Source organism: Vidua chalybeata, chromosome 1, assembly GCF_026979565.1.
Source record: "Vidua chalybeata isolate OUT-0048 chromosome 1, bVidCha1 merged haplotype, whole genome shotgun sequence".
In the NCBI taxonomy this organism is placed as follows: domain Eukaryota; kingdom Metazoa; phylum Chordata; class Aves; order Passeriformes; family Viduidae; genus Vidua; species Vidua chalybeata.
In genome coordinates this window covers 124,566,246-124,588,101 of record NC_071530.1, presented here as the reverse complement: position 1 = coordinate 124,588,101, position 21,856 = coordinate 124,566,246, and the positions used below count along the sequence as shown (strand labels likewise).

At 40.1% G+C, this 21,856-nt stretch overlaps 1 protein-coding gene across 3 annotated transcripts in view; it reads left to right on the top strand.

Moving 5' to 3' along the window:
- ZNF704 (zinc finger protein 704) overlaps positions 1 to 21,856 on the top strand; it is a 101,656-nt gene that overhangs the window by 287 nt on the left and 79,513 nt on the right. For all 3 annotated transcript variants that reach the window (XM_053934993.1, XM_053934975.1, XM_053934985.1), the window contains exon 2: positions 18,851 to 19,098. In XM_053934993.1, coding sequence (XP_053790968.1) covers positions 18,851 to 19,098 — 248 coding nt within the window. The remainder of the gene's footprint in view (positions 1 to 18,850; positions 19,099 to 21,856) is intronic.

Sequence of the window (21,856 nt, the reverse complement as noted above, 5' to 3'; positions counted from 1 at the left end):
GAGGGAGCGGGGCGGGGGTGCGGGGCCGGTGAGGCGGGCCGGGCCGACCCGGCGAGTGCTGGGGGCGGCCTGGGGCTGGGAGCGGGTTGGCGCCGGAAGGCTACGGGGGGGACTCCGACGCCGGGCGGGCGGGCCGGCCGGCCCGCAGCAAGTCCCAGACGAAGCGGGCGGCGGGGGCGGCTGGCTAAAAGCGGGCGGGGGGCGTGGGGAGCCACCGGCGTCTGAAGGAGTTTGAGCATTGGGAGTGGAGACTTGGCTGGGTGAAGCGCGCGGCTGGCGGGGGTTGAAGGGTGTTCAGCCCGGCCGTGTGCGCAGAGGTGTTCGGAGAACTGTGTCTGCGGGGCGTGCGAGCTGCCGGGGCCGGGCCGGGCTCCTGCGAGCGCGGGTGGCCGTGATCAGGAGGCCTGGGTGGGCGACCTGTGGAAAGTTTAGGAATGCAGCCCTTCCGTGCAGAGGCCCGAATCAAATCCCATCGAAGCGTGCGCGGGCAGTGCGCTGAAATCGGTGCGGTTTGGAACAACCTGATGAACACACCCACTGGCTGAGATCCCGCAGATTTAGGCTTAATGATTTTATTATGAAGCGTTTTCTGTAATTATTTTTCTCTTGGGATAACCAGGGTAGTAGGATTAAGTCTATGGATGGTACTGTAGAGGATTTGTGTGATAGATGTGCACTGATTATGGAAAATAAATGTGTATGAAAATTTAGAGGGTACCCATTTGAACTGATTTTTATTTTTTTTTCCAATCTAGGTAATAATTCTTACTTAATAAGAGTTCAGGGTTGGATAGTTAGGAGTGCTGGATTACCACTGGGGTCTTTCCTGTATCCACAGATGGGGGAAAAAGAAAGAAACAAATCCAAAACAAACACACAAAGGAAAATTGCAGCAGAAATGCAAGTTATCTGCATATTACTTCAGAGCAATTTTGTTACAGCTCTGAGAGAATCAGTCTGACACAGCTGGGTCATCGGACTGTAGCTCTTCACTGAGTCCATCAAATGCCATGAGTTGTGGTTATGGTGTCTGGGTCAGACCATCCATGGTACTGAGGCCTGAAAGGCTGAAACAACTTTGTTGCTACGGAACCAGCGCTTGACACTTCAGTGGTAGCCTTAGGATGAAGAGCACCATAATGGGCTTCTGGTCCCATAACTCTCCCCTTAGTAATGAAAGTCTTAAGTGGTAGAGGAGGCTTAGAGGAACTTCCTGTGTGTACCTAATGGGAAAAAAGAGTAAAATTTTCAAGTGGAGCACAATGAACTGAAATATAACTGGATCACATAGGTATAATCTGCATATGACATGGGAGTGTACTGTCCTCTTTGTCAACCCTCAACATGCTTTCAAGTAGGAGGACTGTTAGAGGTTGCTGGTATTTCTGCCTTACACCTAGGAGTATGCATATATACAAAAGTATTCTGTGTGTGTATTTACTTCCTTGAATAGTAAATCTACCTCATAGGTGAGATGAGTGTAGTAATGCCTGTTAGGCTACATTTAGTGTACATAGTAAACTGTCAAGTCACCGTTGATAACCAGGTGCACATAATTTACCTTCTGGAGGAATGTTTCTAACTGTCATTACCTGCTCGGTTTCTGCTTTTTCTGTTATACTTTTGAGTATTATAAACTGGGAGGGCTTAAATTTTAACATTGTAAATAAATTACCTTTGGTTTCTGTGTATTTCTTTAGAGATTGTTAGTGTGGGAGTTCTCAAAGCTTAATGGGAGGGTTCTTCCAAGTAATTTTAAAGCAACAGATTAAACTTCTCTGCCTTTGGCATTGTGTTTCTGGGTGCTTTTAAGCCTGGAGTGACTGAACTGCAAAGGTGTTTCCCAAAAGTAGCTCTGGGTTTGTGGCCCTGAGTGTGTTGGAAGGTGGGTTTTCCAAGCAGGTTGTGTTTCTGTTAAAGAGAGAAGCAGGCATAAAATGAATACTGAGGTCCAACTGCAAAGCACTGGGAAGGTAATAGGACTGGCACAATCTGGTTGTGGTTTGTCAGCTGGAATTCCTTCCAAATGGAGAAGTGACATGGAGTCAGCAGCATATGACTCCCAGACATGGACTTCTGAACTGGGGCCTGGGAGCAAAGTATGTTGAAGGGCTGTTCACTCCTGAGAGATGGCATAAATTGTTGCATTGACTAACACCTTCATAGTAAGAGAAATCCTAAAGAGCTTCAGAATTTATTTGGACTTGAAAGCAAGGTGATTTGGGTTTTGCAGTGTATGCTATCTGGATAATGCAATTAAGAAACATTACACGGTGTTCTGGTGTACATTCACATGTACACCTGATGTCTGTGCCCTTGGGTGGAATGGCATTTCAAAGCTAGAGGTTTCAGGGGCTTGTGACAAAGTCACTTCTATGGACTGCCTGTGATACACGGATGAAAGCATCATAGGGTCAGCAATGGAATTAATATTGTTAAAAGGTGCCTGAGAATTTGGTCCACTACTCAAATTCAGCAAAGTACTGGCACTATCAGGTTTTACAGTCATATCCTCTGCTCCAGAAAGGAATCTACTGTGTGGCTGCATGTTTGGTAGTCTAGTTTTGACCCTCACTCTCAAGCATGGGGATAGAGAAGATGAAGTACCTTATAAAGATAAATATTATTTCTCCAGTTTCTGAAGTCATGGAAAGAGAGAACATATATGACAAAAAACAGAGACTGGTGGTCATGGGGAAGATACAAAAACTGTGTCTTTATGTTGCTGTAGCTGTCCAGGAGGAGAACACTGGAGAATGTTTTTGTTGCTTGTTCTCCCCTGCTATGTTAGCATGCTGGAAGAGGCATGAGTATGCTGTGTGTTCCTGGTGGGTAATGGCAGAATAGCCAGAGAGTCTTGGAGAGCCTGTAAAGTCTTGTTGAGAAGTTGCTGTGTTTTCTTACTTTGTCGGAACTAGTTCATTAATCTCTGTATGGAAACAAATTACACCAAGGTGCTGATTATGCAGACTCATTTTGCACGTGAAACCCTTTTTGTGCAGCCCGTATTTGCTTTGGCTGCGTTTGGATTTTCAGCCATTTAAAATGAGATGAAAAAGTATTAATAGTGTAATTGCTAGTACTTTGTCTTGAAGCGTGGGTTAATTTGCAGTCCTGTTTAATTCATCTTTTGTATGCAGCCTAGTTCAGATATCACAGCCATGTTAGTGTACCATGCTGGGGTTAATGCAGTCTGTGGAAACTGCTGAGTTTGATGATGAGGAAAGGAGTTTTGAAGTAGAGTCCATCAGCAGTCTCCAATGCTGACTTTATCAGATACTTAGAAGAAAACCCCACTGCAAGTAGCAGAATTATGCTAATTTGTCTGTAAACCATCAGAGATTGAGAATGTGGGCTAGTAGTGAACATGGGCTTGTGATAACATGCCAGCATGTTGCAATGTTTTATCTGCTGTTACAAATAGTAAAGGGGTTGGTGCTTTCTTCTGTTCAGCCCAGTTCAATTGCCAGTTTATTTGCAGCCCAATTTCTGTCCCCAGGCTGAGAGTATGGGCACAGGACATTCCTAATCCAGCTGACTATGGATGCTGCACCTATTCCTCACCTGTGGAGCTACCCATTCCAGATACTGGCTTGTTTGTGAGCACCTTTTTGTAGTTCAGAAGGATGAATTTCCCACAAGTGGATTTGATCCTGCAAATATATAGCTCCCAAAATGATGGAAAATGATCAGATGAAGAGTTTGAAAACTAAAGGCCCAGAGACCTGTGCAGTGATGGTAGAGGAATACAAAAGCCCAAGCAGTGTAACCAAGACTTTAACTTCATGCTTACACTTTAACATTAAGGCTCAGTTTCACCCATCTTGTGAAGTGAAATTTATGACAGGTGCAAAGTAAGGAGCATGTACAAGTCTGATCCAGAGGTTTTGGAGTGAAGATGGCAGACAGTGGTAGGAGTTCATGAAAACCACAGTTTTTGTGGTTTGTTATGCTTTGGGTTGATTTTTTCACCCTTTTTTTTCTGGTTGTTTTTTAAAGATAAAGACTTCTGTGTGATACATGGGATGCAAAGAATCTTTAGAGCTTGTGTGGAAGAAATCAGTTGCCTTTTAGTTATGTGTTCAGCTGCATTGAATTCACTCACTTCTCTTTTGCACCTTCTTTCTAAAGCCAGGTGTGAATTCATTGCTGTCCTTTAAATCAGACTTTCAGCTTTGCTGTTTGAATGGGCTACATACTCATTGTGGACAAAAAAAGTGTGTTTTCTTGCTTGATTAGCAAGTGTTACTTAATTTCACTTTCATGTGTGTGTGCAAATGTATTTTCAGAGGTAATTTGCAAAATACAAGCTTCAAATACCAGATTTGCTTAGTGGAGGAGAGACCTTGCAAGACCCATTAGGAACTTAAGCGGAAAATAAAATGTTCCCTTTCAGACTAATAATAATAATAATAATAATAATAATAATAATAATAATAATGTTATTTTTATAAATACTGCTAGTTATTAGAACAACAGAACTCATGTCCTGAACTTGGAGCCTGTTAGGCTAGGCTGTGTACAAACTCAGAACAAGATGATCCTGGTCTGCCCAATTCTACAAAGAGTAACACGAGATATGAATGGACACTGATGGACTGTGAGGAACAACTAAAGGGTGAGATGAGAGAGGCAGATAAACACCAGCAGCTTAGCCATATTTTTGTAAGTAGATAAAGTTAAGTAATTTTTAAATTTCAAACTTTGTTTGGCTTCTTGTTGTTCTTGAGTGAAAACCTGTCTAGTGAAGTTGGTGAGGAAAATTCATGGCTAGACTTGGGATTTTTTTCTTTACTTCCTTTTGAAAAAATTTATAAGTTTATACATAATATGGATTACTGGAAGCAGAGCTGGGGGTGGTGAGAAAATAAGACAGTATTTTTTGCCCACTCTCCCCTAATAAAGAATGAATGGGACTAATTTGCTGGGGATTTTTTCATATAATTTTGTTGTTGTTGTTGTTTGGACACACACAAAACCACTTTGCCTCTAAAAGGAAATGTATTAGAAAACTGTAACTACGTAAAAGTGAAGCCACTAACAGTTCTGATCTTTATTTGCTATATTCTTTTTGGTCTAGAATGAGGTCAGTTGAGAGTCATCAGTTGACAGCCTTCAGGTATTCAGTACCTACCAGTGGACAGAGATATACTGCTCAGTCTCTGTCACACGTTTGAGTTGGGAGGGGACCCTTGGACATCACCTGGCTCAATCCCCCAGCTCCAGTAGGGTCATGTAGAGCTGATTGGCCAGGACCATGTCCAGATGAGTTTTGAATATCTTCAAGGAGGGAAAATCCACAGCCTGTTTTGGCAACCTGTGCCATTGGTGGGTCACCCTCACAATGAAGTGTTTCCTGATGTTCAGAGGGAACCTCCTGTATTTCAGTGTGTGACCATTGCCTCTGGTCCTGCCAGTGGGCAGCACTGAGAAGAGTCTGGCTCTGTGTTCCCTCATTCAGGTGTTTCTAGACATTTTGAAGATTCCCCTAAGCCCTCTCTTCTGACTGAAGAGTCTCAGCTCTCCTCATAGGAGAGATAATCCAGTCTCTTAATCACAGAATCATAGAACAGTTTAGAATGGAAAGCATCTTAAAGATCATTTAGTTCTAAGCCTCTTGCCATGGGCAGGGATGTCACTCACTGACTAGACCAGGTTGCTCAGAGTTCCATCCAACCTGGCCTTGAACATTTCAGGGCTGGGGCATCCACCACTTCTCTGGGCACCTGTTCCAATGCTTAACCACCCTCTGAGTAAAGAATTTCTTCCTAACAGCTACTCTAAACATGCCCTCTTTTAATTTTAAAACCATTGCTCTTTGTCCTGTCACTGTCTGCCCATATAAAAAGTCCCTCTCCCTCATTTGTACCTTGGAGGTACTGGAAGGCTGTAATGAGGTTTCTCCAAAGCCTTCTCTTCTCCACGTTGAAATCATTCTGGTGGCCTTTTGCTGCACTTTCTTTGGTATGTCCATGTCTTTCCTGTATTTGGGATCCTAGAACTGAACCTGTCATTCCAGGTGTGGCCTCTCCAGTGCCTTAGTAGAGGGGGCATGATCACCTCCCTTCACCTGCTGTCAATACTTTGTCTAATAGCAGTGCAGGACATGGTTCAGCTTTTTGCCACAAGGACTCACTGCTGGCTTATGTTCAACTTTGGGTCCACTGGGAACCCAGGGCCTTTTCTACAAAGCTGTTTTCCAACTGGGTGGCCTCCAGCACAAACTAGTGCTTGGGATTGTCCCTCCCCAGGTCCAGAATTTCACATTTCGCCTGGTTGGGTTTCTTGAGGTTCCTGTTGGCTCATTTCTTTAGCCTGTCGAGGTTTCTCTGGGTGGCAGCATGACTGTCAGGTGTATCACCCACTCCTCCCTGTCTTGTGATCGCTTCCCAGGGATCAAGGTGGGGATGACCAGCCAGCCTGTAGTTCTCCGGTTCTTCCTTGGAGAAAGAAATGACTTTTTTTTTTCATCTGAAAACTAAATATTGAGAAAGTGCTTTTCATGGGCTGGTAATTAACATTTGTAATGTGTCCTGTGACAAGTGCAGATGCACAGACCATCTGTGCCTTTGTTGATCCTGTGCTCTTCCAAGCTTTCTTCAGATCCAAGGTTACAGAGAAGTCTAAGAATCCTGTAAATCAGCTTTGAACCCTCAAGTCCTACTCTTTTTTTCCAGCTGCTAGATTAGAAATTCCAGTGTTACAAGAGCACCGGAGAGCTCTTACTAGACTTACTACACTGTGGGATAAATCGGTGCCTCAAAGATGAGAGTTTGGCTGCTTGGCCAGCCAGGAGCATGCTGGTCCTTGCTGGTGTCTGCTTTGTAAATACTGTGTGGATTGAGCAATGATGGTTTTTTTTGGTTTTTTTTTTTTTTTTTTTGTTTTTTTGTTTTTTTTTTTTTTTGTTTGTTTTTTTTGTTTTTTTTGGTTTTTTTTTTTTTTTTTTATTCCCTCAGAATGAGTCTACATTGGCTTTATAATACTTTCAAGTGATTTATTGAATTGCTTATTTCTAAAAATAGTGAGCAGCTTGACTAATACTGCAGCTTAAGGCCAGCCCAAAGACTACAGAAGGACAATAGGTCAAAAGAGAAACTCTTAAGTGTTTTTGTTTATTTTCAAAAATTGAACAGGAAATAGAAGGTGAATGAAAAGAATGTTCATTAGGTCCTCTGGGAATCAGCTTTAATTTCATGAACTTGTGTTCATGTTTTTCACTGTAGCATGTTGCTGAGCAGAGCACACAGGAATTTAATGTTACCACTGCTGCTGCTGAACAATCTGTGATAGGATCACTTTCACTACTCTGGCATCTTGCCAAACTTTCCAATCTCAAATGATTATTGCAGTGACATTTGTTGTATTGTATTAAAAAGTACATGTGTGGGTGGTATTTGTTGTTTGACAACAAAACTAATGAAGACAGGAAACTGAACAACTTCTGTTGCTTGAACTTTAAATAAAAATACAGATCTTTTTACTTGTGTTTTTCAAAACATACAGAGTCTAATTTCCATAAAATCCTGACCCAGCTGAAGTTGATGGAAAAGTCCTGCCAGTTTAAGCAGATTTAGGATTTCAGCCCAATTAATTGAACACAAGTATAAATCTACTAGTAGACTAAAACCATTTCAATAATGGTCCTAATAATTGTAAAAGACTGTTATGATCACTAAACACAGAATCAGAGGGAAAGTAAAATGCCTCAGTGATCAGATACTGATGTGTGAAATTACAGTGTTTTACCATCTTTCATGTTTTGTTTTACATGGTGGATGAAAGATTATTTGAACTTTAGATGGGCAGTGCTGTTAAAACAGGCAGTCAAGATTGGATGGTTACTTAAATTTTATTTTGTGCTTCAGCAGATAAGGTGGCTGATGCCTACATCATACTGACATAGAGAGCAAATTGTACAATCACCTTCTATAAACTGGGCTTTGTAAAGCTGGCAAGATAAACATTTGAGCCAGCCTGATCTTTTATGTATATATGCATATCCCTTTTAAATGGCGTAAAAAACCTCACTGGATCCAAAATGCTTTTTACCTCATATTTCTCAACAATTTTCTTTCTATGATGCAGTGATGAGAAATGTGAGTACCTCCAGAGGAAAATATCTGATTTTTCTACTTTAAAATACTTTAAAGAGAGCACTGTGATGCAGTCCTTGCTGCCTTTAGGTCTAGGTCAGTGGTGATCCATAAGGCCATGGAAAGCTGTTCTCATCTGGTTTACAGAGCTATACAGAAAAAGCAGTGAAATGAATAAAGGTGAATTGGTGGTTGCTAAAGATTTACCGTAATATTTTGCTTCAACATGTGTGACCAACACTGTTTCAGACAATTGTCCCTACTTTCTCAAAGCAGGAGAGAAGTGCTTGGTCTTGGCAGGTGTTTCTTTCTCCATGCTGGTAGGTCCATCTGCTGGAGCAGCAACATGGGTGGCATAGAGCGCTTTGTGCCTGGGCACTGGATGTGCCACAAACTGGAGTTTGTGCAGTTTATGTTTCATCAGTTCCAAAAAGGGTAAAGTATTCCTTTCCTCCAGCTCCTAGTTACTCACAGGCAGTCTTGTGCTTGTGCCAGAATTTATTGTGTGCTTTTGTGGGTTACTGAATCAGTGGAAAACACGTGCAACAGTGTCTGTAGACTCTGTGGTGTCCTTCAGTTATGGTGGATCAAGGAAAGGCTTGCCAAGCATCTTGATAGCATAGAGGAAAAGATGGGACAGGCATATGGAGGAAAGAGAAGGTTAGAAATGGAGCAAGCCTTCATCCTTTCGAAGACAGAAGCCTTGTGGCAGTTGGACTGTGCTTTACTTTGGGCCTGATGGTCCTTCAGGTTCTTTGTGAAGGTTTTTCTCCTGTGAGATATTATTGCATCCCGGTAGTGGTTTGGTAGAGGGCTGTTTTCTGGAGCAGCTGGAGAAGGTGGCCTTTTGCCTCTGCATGTTTTTACTGATGTTATTCTGTTGCTTCTAAGGGTAATGAGTTGTAACTCTGTGATACTGTTTATTGTGTAGTCAGACACAAAAATAAACTCCTTTTTTTGGCATCACTCCTAATCTGAACAGAAAAACTGCTACATGTTTTTGTCTCGAGCTCAGCTCAGACTTGGGAGAATTTTCTGCTGGAGGCAGTGCTTCTTGCTTGTTCTGCTCCGCTGAGGGATCCTGCTTTCTACTTCCAGGCTCAAGATCTATTAGAGGAGATAAGGACTTGTGCTTAATTTTTGTCTTGTAATATCTCTCCAGGCTTCCAGCATCAGGGATCAGCATTGGCCCTTTCATTCACAGCACCTATTTAATTCAGAAGTTAAAACAGTTGCATATATCTGTGAACTCCTTGGTTTAATTTCACTGCAATGCCATAATTTAAACAAACAAATAAAAAAGAGCAAAGTTCTAGGATGTAAAGTCAAATGGATTACATTTCCATACCCTCTTAAGTGATCTAAGATCTGCAGTATCTCATCTCAGCTGGCTGCTTTTAAAGTCAGACAATAACTTTTGACCTCCAAAATCTCACACTTCTGTATCTTAATTGCAAGAGATCTTGAAAATAAAGCCAACCTGGTTTTCTTTTCACTAAAAATATCCTACTCTGTCCAGTCAAGAGGAGGAGGGCTTTCAAATGCAGATGTACCAATCAAGGGTTTTTTTGCTGAGGAGCAGTGAGGCAGCATTTCCAAAACCAGCTAAGTGTGGGGAGTTCCCCACTGCCTCTATAGTTTGATTTTTGTGAGCTCTTACTTACTTCATCCTGAATGAGATTATAGAAGTGGTAGTACTTCTTTGAGCTGCTGCCATCCTTACTGATCCCAGATCACTAGAAGATGAAGAGAGAAACAGGTGGAGTGTCTTGTACATCTTAAGCAACGGTCTTGAAATAGTTAAAAGATACTTTATTTGCACATGAAATTCAACTAGTAAATGCCATATTGATATATCAGTAAGACAGTCCATACACAAGGCTGTATTAAGCTACATAAGCTGTTGTGTACAACTTTTTAATCTAGAAAATCAAAATTAGGGGCAGCAAAGACAGTAGATACTTTACCACTGGGTTCTAGGACCCTTTTTGCATCTCTTACAAGTAAAATCACCATTTCATAGAAAATAGATATTCATAGGCATACCATAAAAAAATACCGTGACATGAGGTTTCAGAACTTCAGTCAGTGCAGTGGGAACACCTGGTTTGATGTTGCTCACTACTTGCAGCTTGTAAGTACATCTAGTAATGCAACAGAAATAAGAACAGAATTCCCTGCTACCCCACATTAGCATGCTTGGCTTTGTCTCCAGTTCCAGGGTTTTTAGCTTCCCCAGAGATGACCAGCAAGATCTAAGTGTATCCTCCTCTTTTCTCCTTCTGTTCTCCTTGGCCAGGCCCTCATCTGTTCTCTTTGTGGCCACAGGTTGCTCTGGTGGCATTGGGCATTGCTTACACTGCTTTCACTGCAGGAGAGGTGAGGTGAACCTGCTGCCTGGCGCTTGCTTCCTTCCCACTTGCAGGGCCAGGCACGTAGGTCCTTGTGAGAAAAATATGTGATAATTGGTTTAGTTGATTTTAAATTCACTTTCTGTGCAACCAGTAATTGGGAAGGCAATTATGACTGCCCATTCCTGGCCTGCAAGTCATGCTAAAAGCGTGGTGGAGTACCAAGCACTCAGCGGTGAGCATGCTTGGCAAAGATTGAAGCAACAGAATTCCTAAATAAAAAATGAACCTGTTTTTTGCATCTATGACCCTCCACTTTCCTCCTGTTTAAGACTTTCCAAGGTACTGTCTATATTTTTAGATGTTTAGAGGCAGTGTGTTTCTAAGGCACTTGTCTTACTTAAGAAAAGGAAAACAGGACTGAAATAGCTCTGCTGAGATCTGCCAGTGATGCCAAGCCTGGGGGCCAATGTCCAGTTGGAACCCAGGTAGTTGGGTTTGCAGGGTTGTCACTGCAGGTCACATCCCTGTGTGTACAGCATAGCCAGGACACAGAACACAGAGTTATTTCTTTGAGACTTAAACATTGCAAGCAAATTTTGAAGATGCACACTTTCAGTAATCAGTATTAAAATTTGGTAACTGTTACTAATTGGTGTCTGATAATGTTAGAAGTTATGTCACGTACTTTTCTGTGAGGAATTTACTATGCCTGCATATGGGCTTGGAAAGAAAGCTACCATACTTCCACATCTTCATTCATTTGTTGATGTGGTGGAGAGAAAAAAGGCACAAATATCTCTGAATAATTTTTGTTCAGACCTGAAAATGGTGTATGGGAAGGACCATGAATTCCCAGTGTTCTTTGCTGTGTCCCCTTGTATTCTTAGTAAGACCTTTCTGTTCAGTTTTAATAACATTTATGCTTCATGTGCCAGTTAGTGCAGTAGTTCAGACGTCAGAAGTTGGTGGTGGTTTTATTTGGGGTACAACAGGTACCTGGCTGGGTATTGAATTTCAAATGTGGGAGTGAAAGTTTCTGTCATTCATCTGGGTAGATTCTCTGTAACTCAGAAACACCTTAACCTGGTGCTGGGATATGTGGGTTTTGTAGATGAGTTATGTTTAGCCAGCTAAGTGCTGACATACACATGAGGATGATGGGATGGTAGAAGCTTCTTGCTGACTGCAGTTCTTGCTGCATAACACTGTATTGTGAATCCAGGCAACTTAGCATGCTTAGAATTATGTTTTAATGCATAGAAAATATATTCTTTGGATGGTTTTCTATGTTTGGTCAAATGAAGATAGGGATTTTGTCCTAGCCTGATTGAAGATGAATAGTGCATTACTGTACATTAATGTGTACTATATATTGTAAAGAACATTTACAGTGACCTTAAAATGCATTATGTTCTATATTGTTAGAGACCAACAATTTATAAATGCTTAGAGTGATTAGATCGACGTGATTTATGTGTAATGAGCAACTGCTGGTGAAGTGAGTAATTAAATGCAAAATACACTGAAAAATGTAATAATACATTGAAATTCAGGGCAGATTATTTCCAAGCATCATTACAAGAATCTGTCTTATCTCTTTGTGTTGCAGTATGAATAGGGATTTCTAGCAAAATGGAAAATTTAATGCATTCTTTCCTTCCAGTGAGGACACTGTTTTTGAATGTCAAAAATTAGAGCCTTTTAAAGTAAAAAAAACCCCTCTGTTACAGGAACCTGAACTGGAAGTATTGTATGAAGCAATATGAGTGAACCAAAATCTTTGTCCTTCCAGGGATTTAATTTAAATATTTTTTACTTGCATTTAATTTTGGTAGCAGGTTTGGTGTTTCTAATTTTTGGTTTTTGTGTTTTGTTGTGAACTTTATTCCTGGTTTCTTTCTTGTTGAGAAAAGTGGCTTATCCCTGTCCCTAGAGTTTTGCCTGGCTGTTCAGGCTGGCCTGAAAAGGGCCTTGCAGTTATTGAGCTCTTGTTATTGAGCTCTTATTTGGCTGAACATTTTAAATGTATGTCATGTTACATATACACATTTCATTCTTGTTTCCCATTAACATGCTAGGCTGAAATACATTGATTCCTTCTTTCACTTCCCCATTGAGCTGCCTGTTTGTTTTGTAATGGATCAAAAATGTTGCTAAAGCCTTGTTTAATTAAAAAAAAAAATCGTGGAACTTTTGTTTTCTTACCAGCTGGGAGTTCTATTGGCAGTCCCAAACACTTAGGATGATTACATCTATTTCAGAAAATGGAAAGAGGTGGTCACAAAGCCAGAATCAAAAAATGGTTTATGAAAAGCAGCAGAGTTATAGAGTGGGTTGGCTGGTGCTAAACCATCTCATAGCTAATCTGTCTAATCTGCTGTTTTTTTAATTGGTGTTTAATCTAAAGAGTTTTTTGATGGAATTAGATCAGTTGATTACATCATAAATCCGATGGAAATCAAAAATCCACATCCAAAACTACATACTTTATCAGCTATGTAGTGTTAATATTGTGCGTAGGCCTAGGACTCACTGTTAAAATTATTTATCTATTGACAATGCAAATAGCCAGAATTGGAGCAGTGAGTTGAGTGACTGCTGGTGGGGTGGGTTTTTTTGATATGTGTTTTTTAATGAGCATGTTACACCACCCCCCCACATATCACCACCCCTCAACCCTGCCTCTCCCACTCTAGGAAACAGCCTAGTGTGGCTTGTGAGGGATCTTGTTGTTTTTGAAATGAAGGGACACTGGAGTTGAGTCCAGTTAGAGTGGTCTGTAAGTGAGGTAAAGGAAATACAGCTTATGGGTTGAGAGAGGAAAAAAAGTTTGTACAAAAATGGATACATGACAATGGCTTCAGGATTATTAAGAAATGGTGGGATTACTCTAAGCTAGATTCCCAAAATGTATTTCCACTAGTGTGTGTGTTTATTTGGATACAGTCAGCTTTTCTACAGATACTTGCCTTGTAAAATAGTTTTATTGGTTTTTAGAGGTACTTCTTCGCTTTTATTGTAAAATTAGCTTTGTTATCTGTATGAACAAAACATAATGGCACAAAATAGGCCACAGTTGGAAGATTATTTACTTTACACAGTCCTCTAGGATTCAAAGTGTGTGTGGAAGGGACATGCTCAACTTTCTCATGTGTCTTAGTCCTTCCAGATCCCAGCAGACATTATGAGGAGAAACAGAAGTTAGCCAGTGTTAACCCCCAGAAGTTTAAGGGGGCCTGCTGGGCTCTCACTGCTGTGCTGCCTGCCAGTGAGCTGCAAGCCTCTCTTTGCCGAGGCTGTGGTTGCAGGCCTATTTCTTGGCAGGCAGATGCAGTCACACTTGTGGTAGGATCTTCTTGATCTGGTGTGAATCGGTGTAGCTTCATGGAAGGTGCTTCATCGACTCACAGGGGGTGGGAGGCAGTGCTCTGTTAAGCTGGGCAGCTGCCATGTGGCAATCAGCCCTTGAGATGTTTATAAAACTGTCAGCAAAGTAGGCATGGTATGTGGTGTGGCAATTCTTTCAATAGTTTATTTCCATCTGTCTGTGTCATCTATTACAAAGTCTATTAAAAATTACATTTCTATTCCCGCTGTGCCCACCTGAATCCACAGGTTCTTCACCAAAAAAATAGGAAATTTGAAAGAACATGGGTAGGAGTTAGTTTTCACATTTGAAGATACATTTCCATACAGTTGGGTCACATAGATGCAAATAATGCTAATATTCTTGCGAGTTTAATGCCTTCCATTGTATAGGCATCACAGACATCTTAATGCCTGTTAAATGCTACTGGGTTATTTGTAAATAAATAACTCCAGTTTTTAAGCAGTAGTGTACCATAAGCAAGGGAAGATTATAAAGTCCAATCAGGTTGTACTAAAGGGGTGACATACATAATCTGTCAAATCTGACTCTCTGTGTTTCCATATAAATGTGATACGTCTACTTATTCTAGTTTTCGCTGATCCTTTGAATAGGCCTGACCACAGCTTCAGTGCCTGAGTTGTCTTTTTGATCAATAATTTTTTTGCTGTTCAGGGTAAAATGCAAGCTGAAATTTAACTGAAATTGGAGGAGACTGAGGTTTGACTGCAATGTCAGCATCTTATCAGGATGTGCTCTTGGGTAGGGCAAGAATTGACTGTATATAAGTTAAGGCCTAAACTACTGAAAAATTGCAGCCTGCACATCATTTGTAAGGAATAGTGAAACACTTCTTTAAATTCCTCAGTTTGTGTCAGTGTCAAGCATGCTCATCATTTTGGACAGGACTTATATTGCAACACATGGTCTTGATGTGGAGTTCAGGACCAGCAATTTGGTTAGGACAAAATACCACCACATAAAAGTTTCTATTGGCAGGTTAAGATAGGTTTTGCAATGAAAAATTATTAATATACTGCTGAAAATAGTAACTATGCTAATAATTTAGCTGTCACATGGATTATTAAACTTTGTCATTTAATAATAAAGAATCAAGTTTTAAAGTAAAACCCTTAACTTAAAAGTAAAACCCTCAATCTAAATATATACGATTGTCTTGACAACTTTGAAACAGAAATTGAAAGGCTTTCTTAATAAAGTTTTTACTTAGAGACCAAAGCAAGAAATGGTTTTCAGTTTTTGCAGGATGATTACTGAAGGACTAACACCATATCAGACCTCAGCTCTGGCACTGCCCCATGCTTGAGCTCCAGTGGGGAGGCTTGGATAATATGGTTGTTTCCAAGGAGCACAGTATCAAAAGTCTCTCTTGCCCAATAGGGGGGGGGAAATTGACAAAGGTAGGTGGAGGTAACTGCAGAGAGAAACAAAACCAGTTTTTTTTAATTTACAGGTGGTTTATAGCTCCTGTTTCTGTGACTGAACATCCAAGTGATGTTGGTTGCCTGAGGCCAGGTTGTAAAGAACTCTGTTGAAAGTAAGCTGAAGGTTGCTAATGGCTTAAGGGTGAAAATACACAGTGAATTGCATAGAAAAGCAGCCTATTATCAAGTGGCTTGTATGAGCGATAATTCATCAAGTGCATGAAAAGGACAGAAATTTTACCAGTAGTTGATACTGGAGGCAATAAGATGGCAAATTTGGAGGACAAGAAAAGCGGAACCATTTGAGAACAGCAAAGGATGGAGAAATGTGAAGTATGGGAAGTAAGCTGAAATAAAATGGTGTCAAAGACTTACATTCTATCTGTCTGTGAGACAGGCCTAGACAGGTTGGACTAGATCTTCCACAGAGTTTTTGCTGAAACATTCTGGACTTGAAGGACCACCACAAGACTCAAGTGGATAAAAGAATATTAAGGATCTATGAAAAAAAAATAAAGGTACTGACAATATGTGGCAGAGCAGTTAACTATCTGGAAAGATATATTGGAAATTTTCTTTGTTATCTCTGAACTATGAAGCAGAGCTTGAAATCAGAGGCATCCTGGTCATTAATCAGTGTTTTCCAGGAAGTGAGGAACCTGATCATTCAAATGACTGTGGCCCTCAGCACTCCTCACATCAATGGCTGCTTGTGTAGGTGATTGGATTTCCAGCAAAAGACACCATCCACTTCCAGACAGGGCAGGTGTCTCAAGGGGAAATGGCTTCCAGAGACATGAACTAATTAAAATAGAAAAACTGCATGTGGAGTAGGAGAAAGCTACTGGAGAAAGCCCACCAAGGAAAACTGTTGGCTTTCTCTTCATGATCACCTGCTTCTAAAGCAGAAAAGATTCTTTACATGCAGTCACTCTCAAGGGAAAGTTTAGAAAGAAGTTAGTATTTCCAAGCATCTGTTGAAAACTGAAAATGAGGAAAAGAATTAGTGTAAGTGTTGGATTTGGTCTTCTACTTTTTCTGGCTATTGGCTGAAGAACCCGAGCTGCTTCTGCAACCTGAGCATTTGCTCTGTGATTTTTGTCTTTCCTCACTTCCATATGCATGCATGGGGCTGACTATTAATTGTGGCATATTGACATATGAAATGTGTTTTGAACTGGATAAATTTGGTATGTAAGAATAGATTATCTGGTATCACAGTAAAAGTATTCTGCTATTTTTGGTTTTGGCTTTATATTACAGCTGTAGTCTGAGCCTGCAACCTTCTGTCGTCACTACTTAAGTCTGTAAAGAAAACTCAGCAATGTATGGTACATTCTATTTGCTGAAACTGAGTAAAATCCTACAATTTCATAAATAGAAGACAAAAATACCTTTTTTCCTTTGGTACAGTCATGCACTTAGTCCATTAAAAGATTAATTAAAACCATCCTGATGAAAACTGAGTTCAGTCTTGCATTGGAGAGTAGGAAATGAGGGAGGATGTCCCTCTCCTGTGCTCTTGGCGTTTTCCACGCTAAGGGTTGTAGAGGGTAAGGAGGCAACTGCTGGTGCTGCCCAGTACTTGTGCACAGCAGCACCCCTGCCATGCACAGCGGGTGGAGCTGCTCCTGCCCTGCACAGAACTCTCCTCTGCAGCGGATGAGGTGGAAATCCTGGGCAGGGAGGAAGGGAGGTGTGGTCATGCAAGGGAAGACCATGCAGCAGTGGAGGAGATGGAAATCAAGTCTTATGTAAACCCTTGTTTGGTGTTACATAATTTCTAGGGGCTGGATATTGGAACTTGGGTATTTTCAGGCTTTTTTGTTACTTCAGTGCATTACTTATAAGTCAGTTTTAATGAAAATTGAGGGCAACTCAGCATTTCAGTGATTCTCAGGCACTCAAAAAAAGGCTAATTGTAAATCTAAGAAGTTTTTTTAAAAGAAATCATTAAATCAGAATTCAATTTGTGTTGTTTATATGTCTTCTCCTAATTCTGTATGATCACATGCTGACTGTTTTGTCTTCCAGGCAGATTTTCTTGGTAATGTGTCATCTGTTTGTGTGTGAAGTAGTGTAAAGTGTCTAATTCTTTCTACTGTTTACGTTCATAGAATAGTAACTCTTGTTTTGTTCTTGAAGCAACTGCTAAAAGCCCTTCAGTGGAAGCACTAGAAACAATTAAATCATCAGTCCTAAATATGCATTCGTGATGTGATACACTTTACAGAATACAGCAAAATTACTGTGGCAAGTATCTTTCCTGTGAACTTAAAATTGCTTGCACCATTTCTGTAACTGCCAAGGTTTGAAATCTACAAACAGAGATCTGTGGAGAGAGGAATATATTTTACTACATAAATATATTTATGTATAATATATTTATATGTAAGCAATATATTGATTAAGTTTTTGGATGATGAAAAAGAGGAATAAGTTGACATAGGAATTTCAGTTTATTGGTGCTGTTACTATCTGAGGACAATACAGCTTGGGTATCTCCAATGTAAAGATCAGCAATAATTTACAAATATTTTAAAATCCAGTTTGCCAGCTCTAGAAGGCACCTGGATTTCTCCGAGCAAGTGCATGTGGTGTGGCAGTACCTCTGATCAAGGCAGGAGAAGCTGCCACTTTGTTGGACCGTATTTTGCTTGGCTGTTTGGGTTGTTGGGTCACCTCACAGATAGGTCTGCCCCTGTGAAACTGTAGCTGGCCAGGGAAGTGTAGCTGCCCAGGGAATTGATTTCACAAGAAAATCTAGGTCCTGTGCTTTGTTTTGCTTGCTGGGAAGGTGGAGTGGCTTGGTTCTGATGAGTTTTTGGGGTTTTCCCTGCAACCCTGCAATAGTATGCTTTATAAACACCAGCACATTGTATTCCAGAGTGGTAGTGTATTCGTTAAGACACCTGTTTGCTTGGGAAGTCTTTGCTTGTGAGAAGAGGCAGACCAGAAGATACGGGAAGTGCTGGCAAAGAGACAACCTGGAGTTGCTCCTGGGTGTGTGTCCCTGCTCACTATTGCTGGATGGGCTCCTCACAGAGATCCTGCTGCCATCTCTTGCTCCCCTTTGCCTTCTGGCAGATGAGTTGGATCATAGCAAATTATTTTTATGCTCCTGGAAAAACCCTCATTTACAAATCCAGCTTTTAAACAATCCAGTATGTGGCTGTAGGAAGTGCTTTAATTTTTTGGTTATGTTTAATCTGGAAAAATTCTGACTTTTTTCCTGCAATTTTAGGAGGAAGGCAGCTAGGATTTCTTTTGCATAGCTATGTAGCACAGATGTGTGTACATTAAAGATATGTTGTTTATAATCTGGTTTCTGACATTCTAATTCAAATACCTTTTTGATTTAACACAAAGAGGTTGATAGCTTTATCAAATGGACAAAAATTGCTTATTTTCCTGGCTAGTCTTCAACATTTTTGAGAAATTAATGGCAGTTTCAGAATTTATGAAGGACAAAGAAATGGTATTCACTAATTCAAATAACTAATTAGAAGCAAATGCCTGTAGGTAGTGGGTTGTTTCCCATTTTAGGCAAATTAAAGGAAAATTTAATAATTGCTTTCCATTTTTCAGGCAGCCAACATCAAGCGTGAAATGACCTTCCATGCATTTCAACAGGAGGATGTAAAAAGTGACATCAGTCGAAAACTGCCAGACCAACAGTTTCTCCTGTTCACCACAAAGGAGGAAGATTTAAAAACAGCAGAGACCAAAAAACTTAACAGAGCTCATGAGTATGAAAAAGAAAACACTCGTTCTGTTTGTCTTCTGGAACAGAAGCGCAAGGTTGTTTCTTCAAATATTGATGTGCCTCCAGCAAGGTGAGTTTTATTTTTTTGTTGTGTTTTGTTTTAAGCTTTATTCCTTTTTTTTCCCTGCCATTTTTTAAATGGGACATTAGATTTTAATGGGACATTAGATACAAGTTTGGTAAACAGCACTATGAACTGCTAAGACTAGTGTTTGTGCCCAGGCACTCCAAAGCCAATCACAACCTTCCTATTTCAGGGATCTGCTAGGAAATTAAAAACACCAGTAGCAGAAAATAAGAGCATCTGCAGAGTAGGACTTGCTATTGCTTTTGCATTGTTTTTGCTTTTAAAATGTGCTGCAGCTGAGGTACTTGGAGAAGAGGATGTGTCTTAAGAGGAAGAGATTGTTGACTCAGCTTCACCCTGAGAAGACACCCCTGTGTCTTCTAAATTAGACACAGAATCATCTTACCTGCTAGCAATTTATTTTTCAAATTTTTTACTGTCATACTTGCAGACACTTTATACTCATTGGGTATTCTGTGTTGCAAGATGACAAGTGCTTTTTCTTTTTCTTGTTCATGTTAGCATCAGTTTGTCTGTAAAGATTTCTGCTTAATCTGCCTGGTAAATTTACTTGCACGTAATTCAATAGAAGGCCTTTCAAGTTTATGATGCTACTTAAAAAAAATGTAGTCAAAACAGATTTTTAGTTTTTCAGTTTGTTGTTCTGAAAACAAACATAGCCAGCAGGTTCTACCATATCATCAGAACAAGATGACTTGATGTTTTTTTTTTCCTCTGGCTGTCATAGATGTCACTTGCACTGTGTCTATGAGCATTTTTACAGGATTTTCCCCCCATATATATATAGTAAAAAGCTATATATTGCATCCTTGAAATGTTAGGATACTTATATGGGATTTTCACTAGTAATCAACCTTGTAATGTCTGAGTGCCCTTCTCATTCATCCTCTATGTCTCAAAGCAAATAGGATCACAAGAACATGTGGGTCAGGAGGGACCTCAGGAAGTCACCTAGTCTAACCTTCTGCTCAAACCATATGTTAGCATTTCCATTTAACTACTGAGGCTGCTAAGGTACAGGGTTTAAGTGCATTTTTGTGTGACTTCATGCAGATAATCTACTTGAAGTAGTAGTTGAGCCCCCATTTTCTATAGCTACAAGATCATCCTTCCTTGGAGGGATGGATATTTTTTCCCCAATGAGCTGGAAAAGAGGATGAATAAACATCTTTATTGCCTTCTTAAGGCTAATTGTGACACTAGTTGTGAGCACAGGATACTTAAGATGATAGGAAATAAGTTCACTTACAAAGGTGTCTTCTAAAGTTGTTCTTTCCATCTGCATGTATTTTATTAGGAGCATAAAAATTACTGTGCTATGTTGTTGTGTGTTTTCAGACATGCAGGTTGAGCTCTGGCATTAGCAGAATTAAAGAATGAAGTAGGAAAGAAACCTGGAATTTATGTTCAATAGCATAATAAACATTTTGGTCATTCTTGCTACATTTTTCCAGTCAAGCTCAAGTTTTACTTTGAAGCTGAGGTGAATTATTGGGCCATTTGTCCGCAGCTGACAGGAAGAACACTTAAACTTGGAGATCTTTGCTTGGAGATCTTCCTAAATATTTGCTGTTATAATTGAATGTTGTAATTAACCCAGTCTCTCTTCCATGGCAGCACAGTTTCATCTCTTAAGTCATGTTCTCCAAGAAGACTCTATGCATTTCTTGCCTCTTTCTAGGCCCCTTCCATCTTCTGTCTAGGATTGTGCTGAGAGAGCTGTATGTTCTTCAGAGGTGAATTCCTCGTTCCTTTGCCTCCTGGCAGGACTCATTGGGTTGACTGTCCTTTCTTAAGATGAGAAAATTCACCTGCCTTTGCAGATTTGTTATACCCAGCTGTGGAAGGTCATCTTGAATTGATCAGATAATGTTTACAATTATGTGGGACAAATAAGGGATTTAATATGGTCTTCATTTCTTATTGCTACATATACCCACTTTACAAAAAAAACCTCAAATTTTCTATTTTGTAAAGAGGGCATATGTAGTAATAAGTGAAAGTGAAGCTTGTTATTTATTTTGTTTTAAAACCTTAGTGGAACTGAGTGGAACCCATTTCACTTCAGACGCTGAAGTGAAAGATAACATTACATTCTCCAGTAACCCACTAAACCCATTACAATATTTAAGTGATTTTGAGGCATTACAATATTTAAGTGGTTTTGAAATCAAAACTTTGGATTCATTATTAGCAGGGGCATATGAGTATGACCAAAAGAGCTCTGAAAAAGTGTTTCCAAAAGAACTGTTAAGAGTTGGATAAATTTACGTCTCTTTTTCCACAAAATGAAATAAAGCCATCCCTTCTTAGCTGTTTTAAGGATCTCAGTGAATAAGAATGGAATTCTTTGTGAGGCACTGTATCTAAAATAACTAACAGTTCAGCAAAACACCAGCATAATGTTTCTTGGAGGTATTCAGCTTCAGGGCTTTCATTATTGCTTATAGATGCTGAAATTTTAGAAATGTTAAAATATCTTAACTGACTCCTAGAGTTTTGTGTGCCTGGTAGTCAGGTGCATGGAAATTATAGTAAAATAAATATTTCATTGGAAGCAGAATTTTTACGTTCATTGTTTACATTTTTATTTCATCTTGTGAAAATACTACAGACGTTTCTCTCTATGTTATGTCCTGTACTGGAAGTGTCTTTTGGATTAAGACAGGAGGAGATCATGACTTTTTCATAATGACTTTTATTTTTGGAACGCAAGAAATCAAATGACAGTTAACAGCAT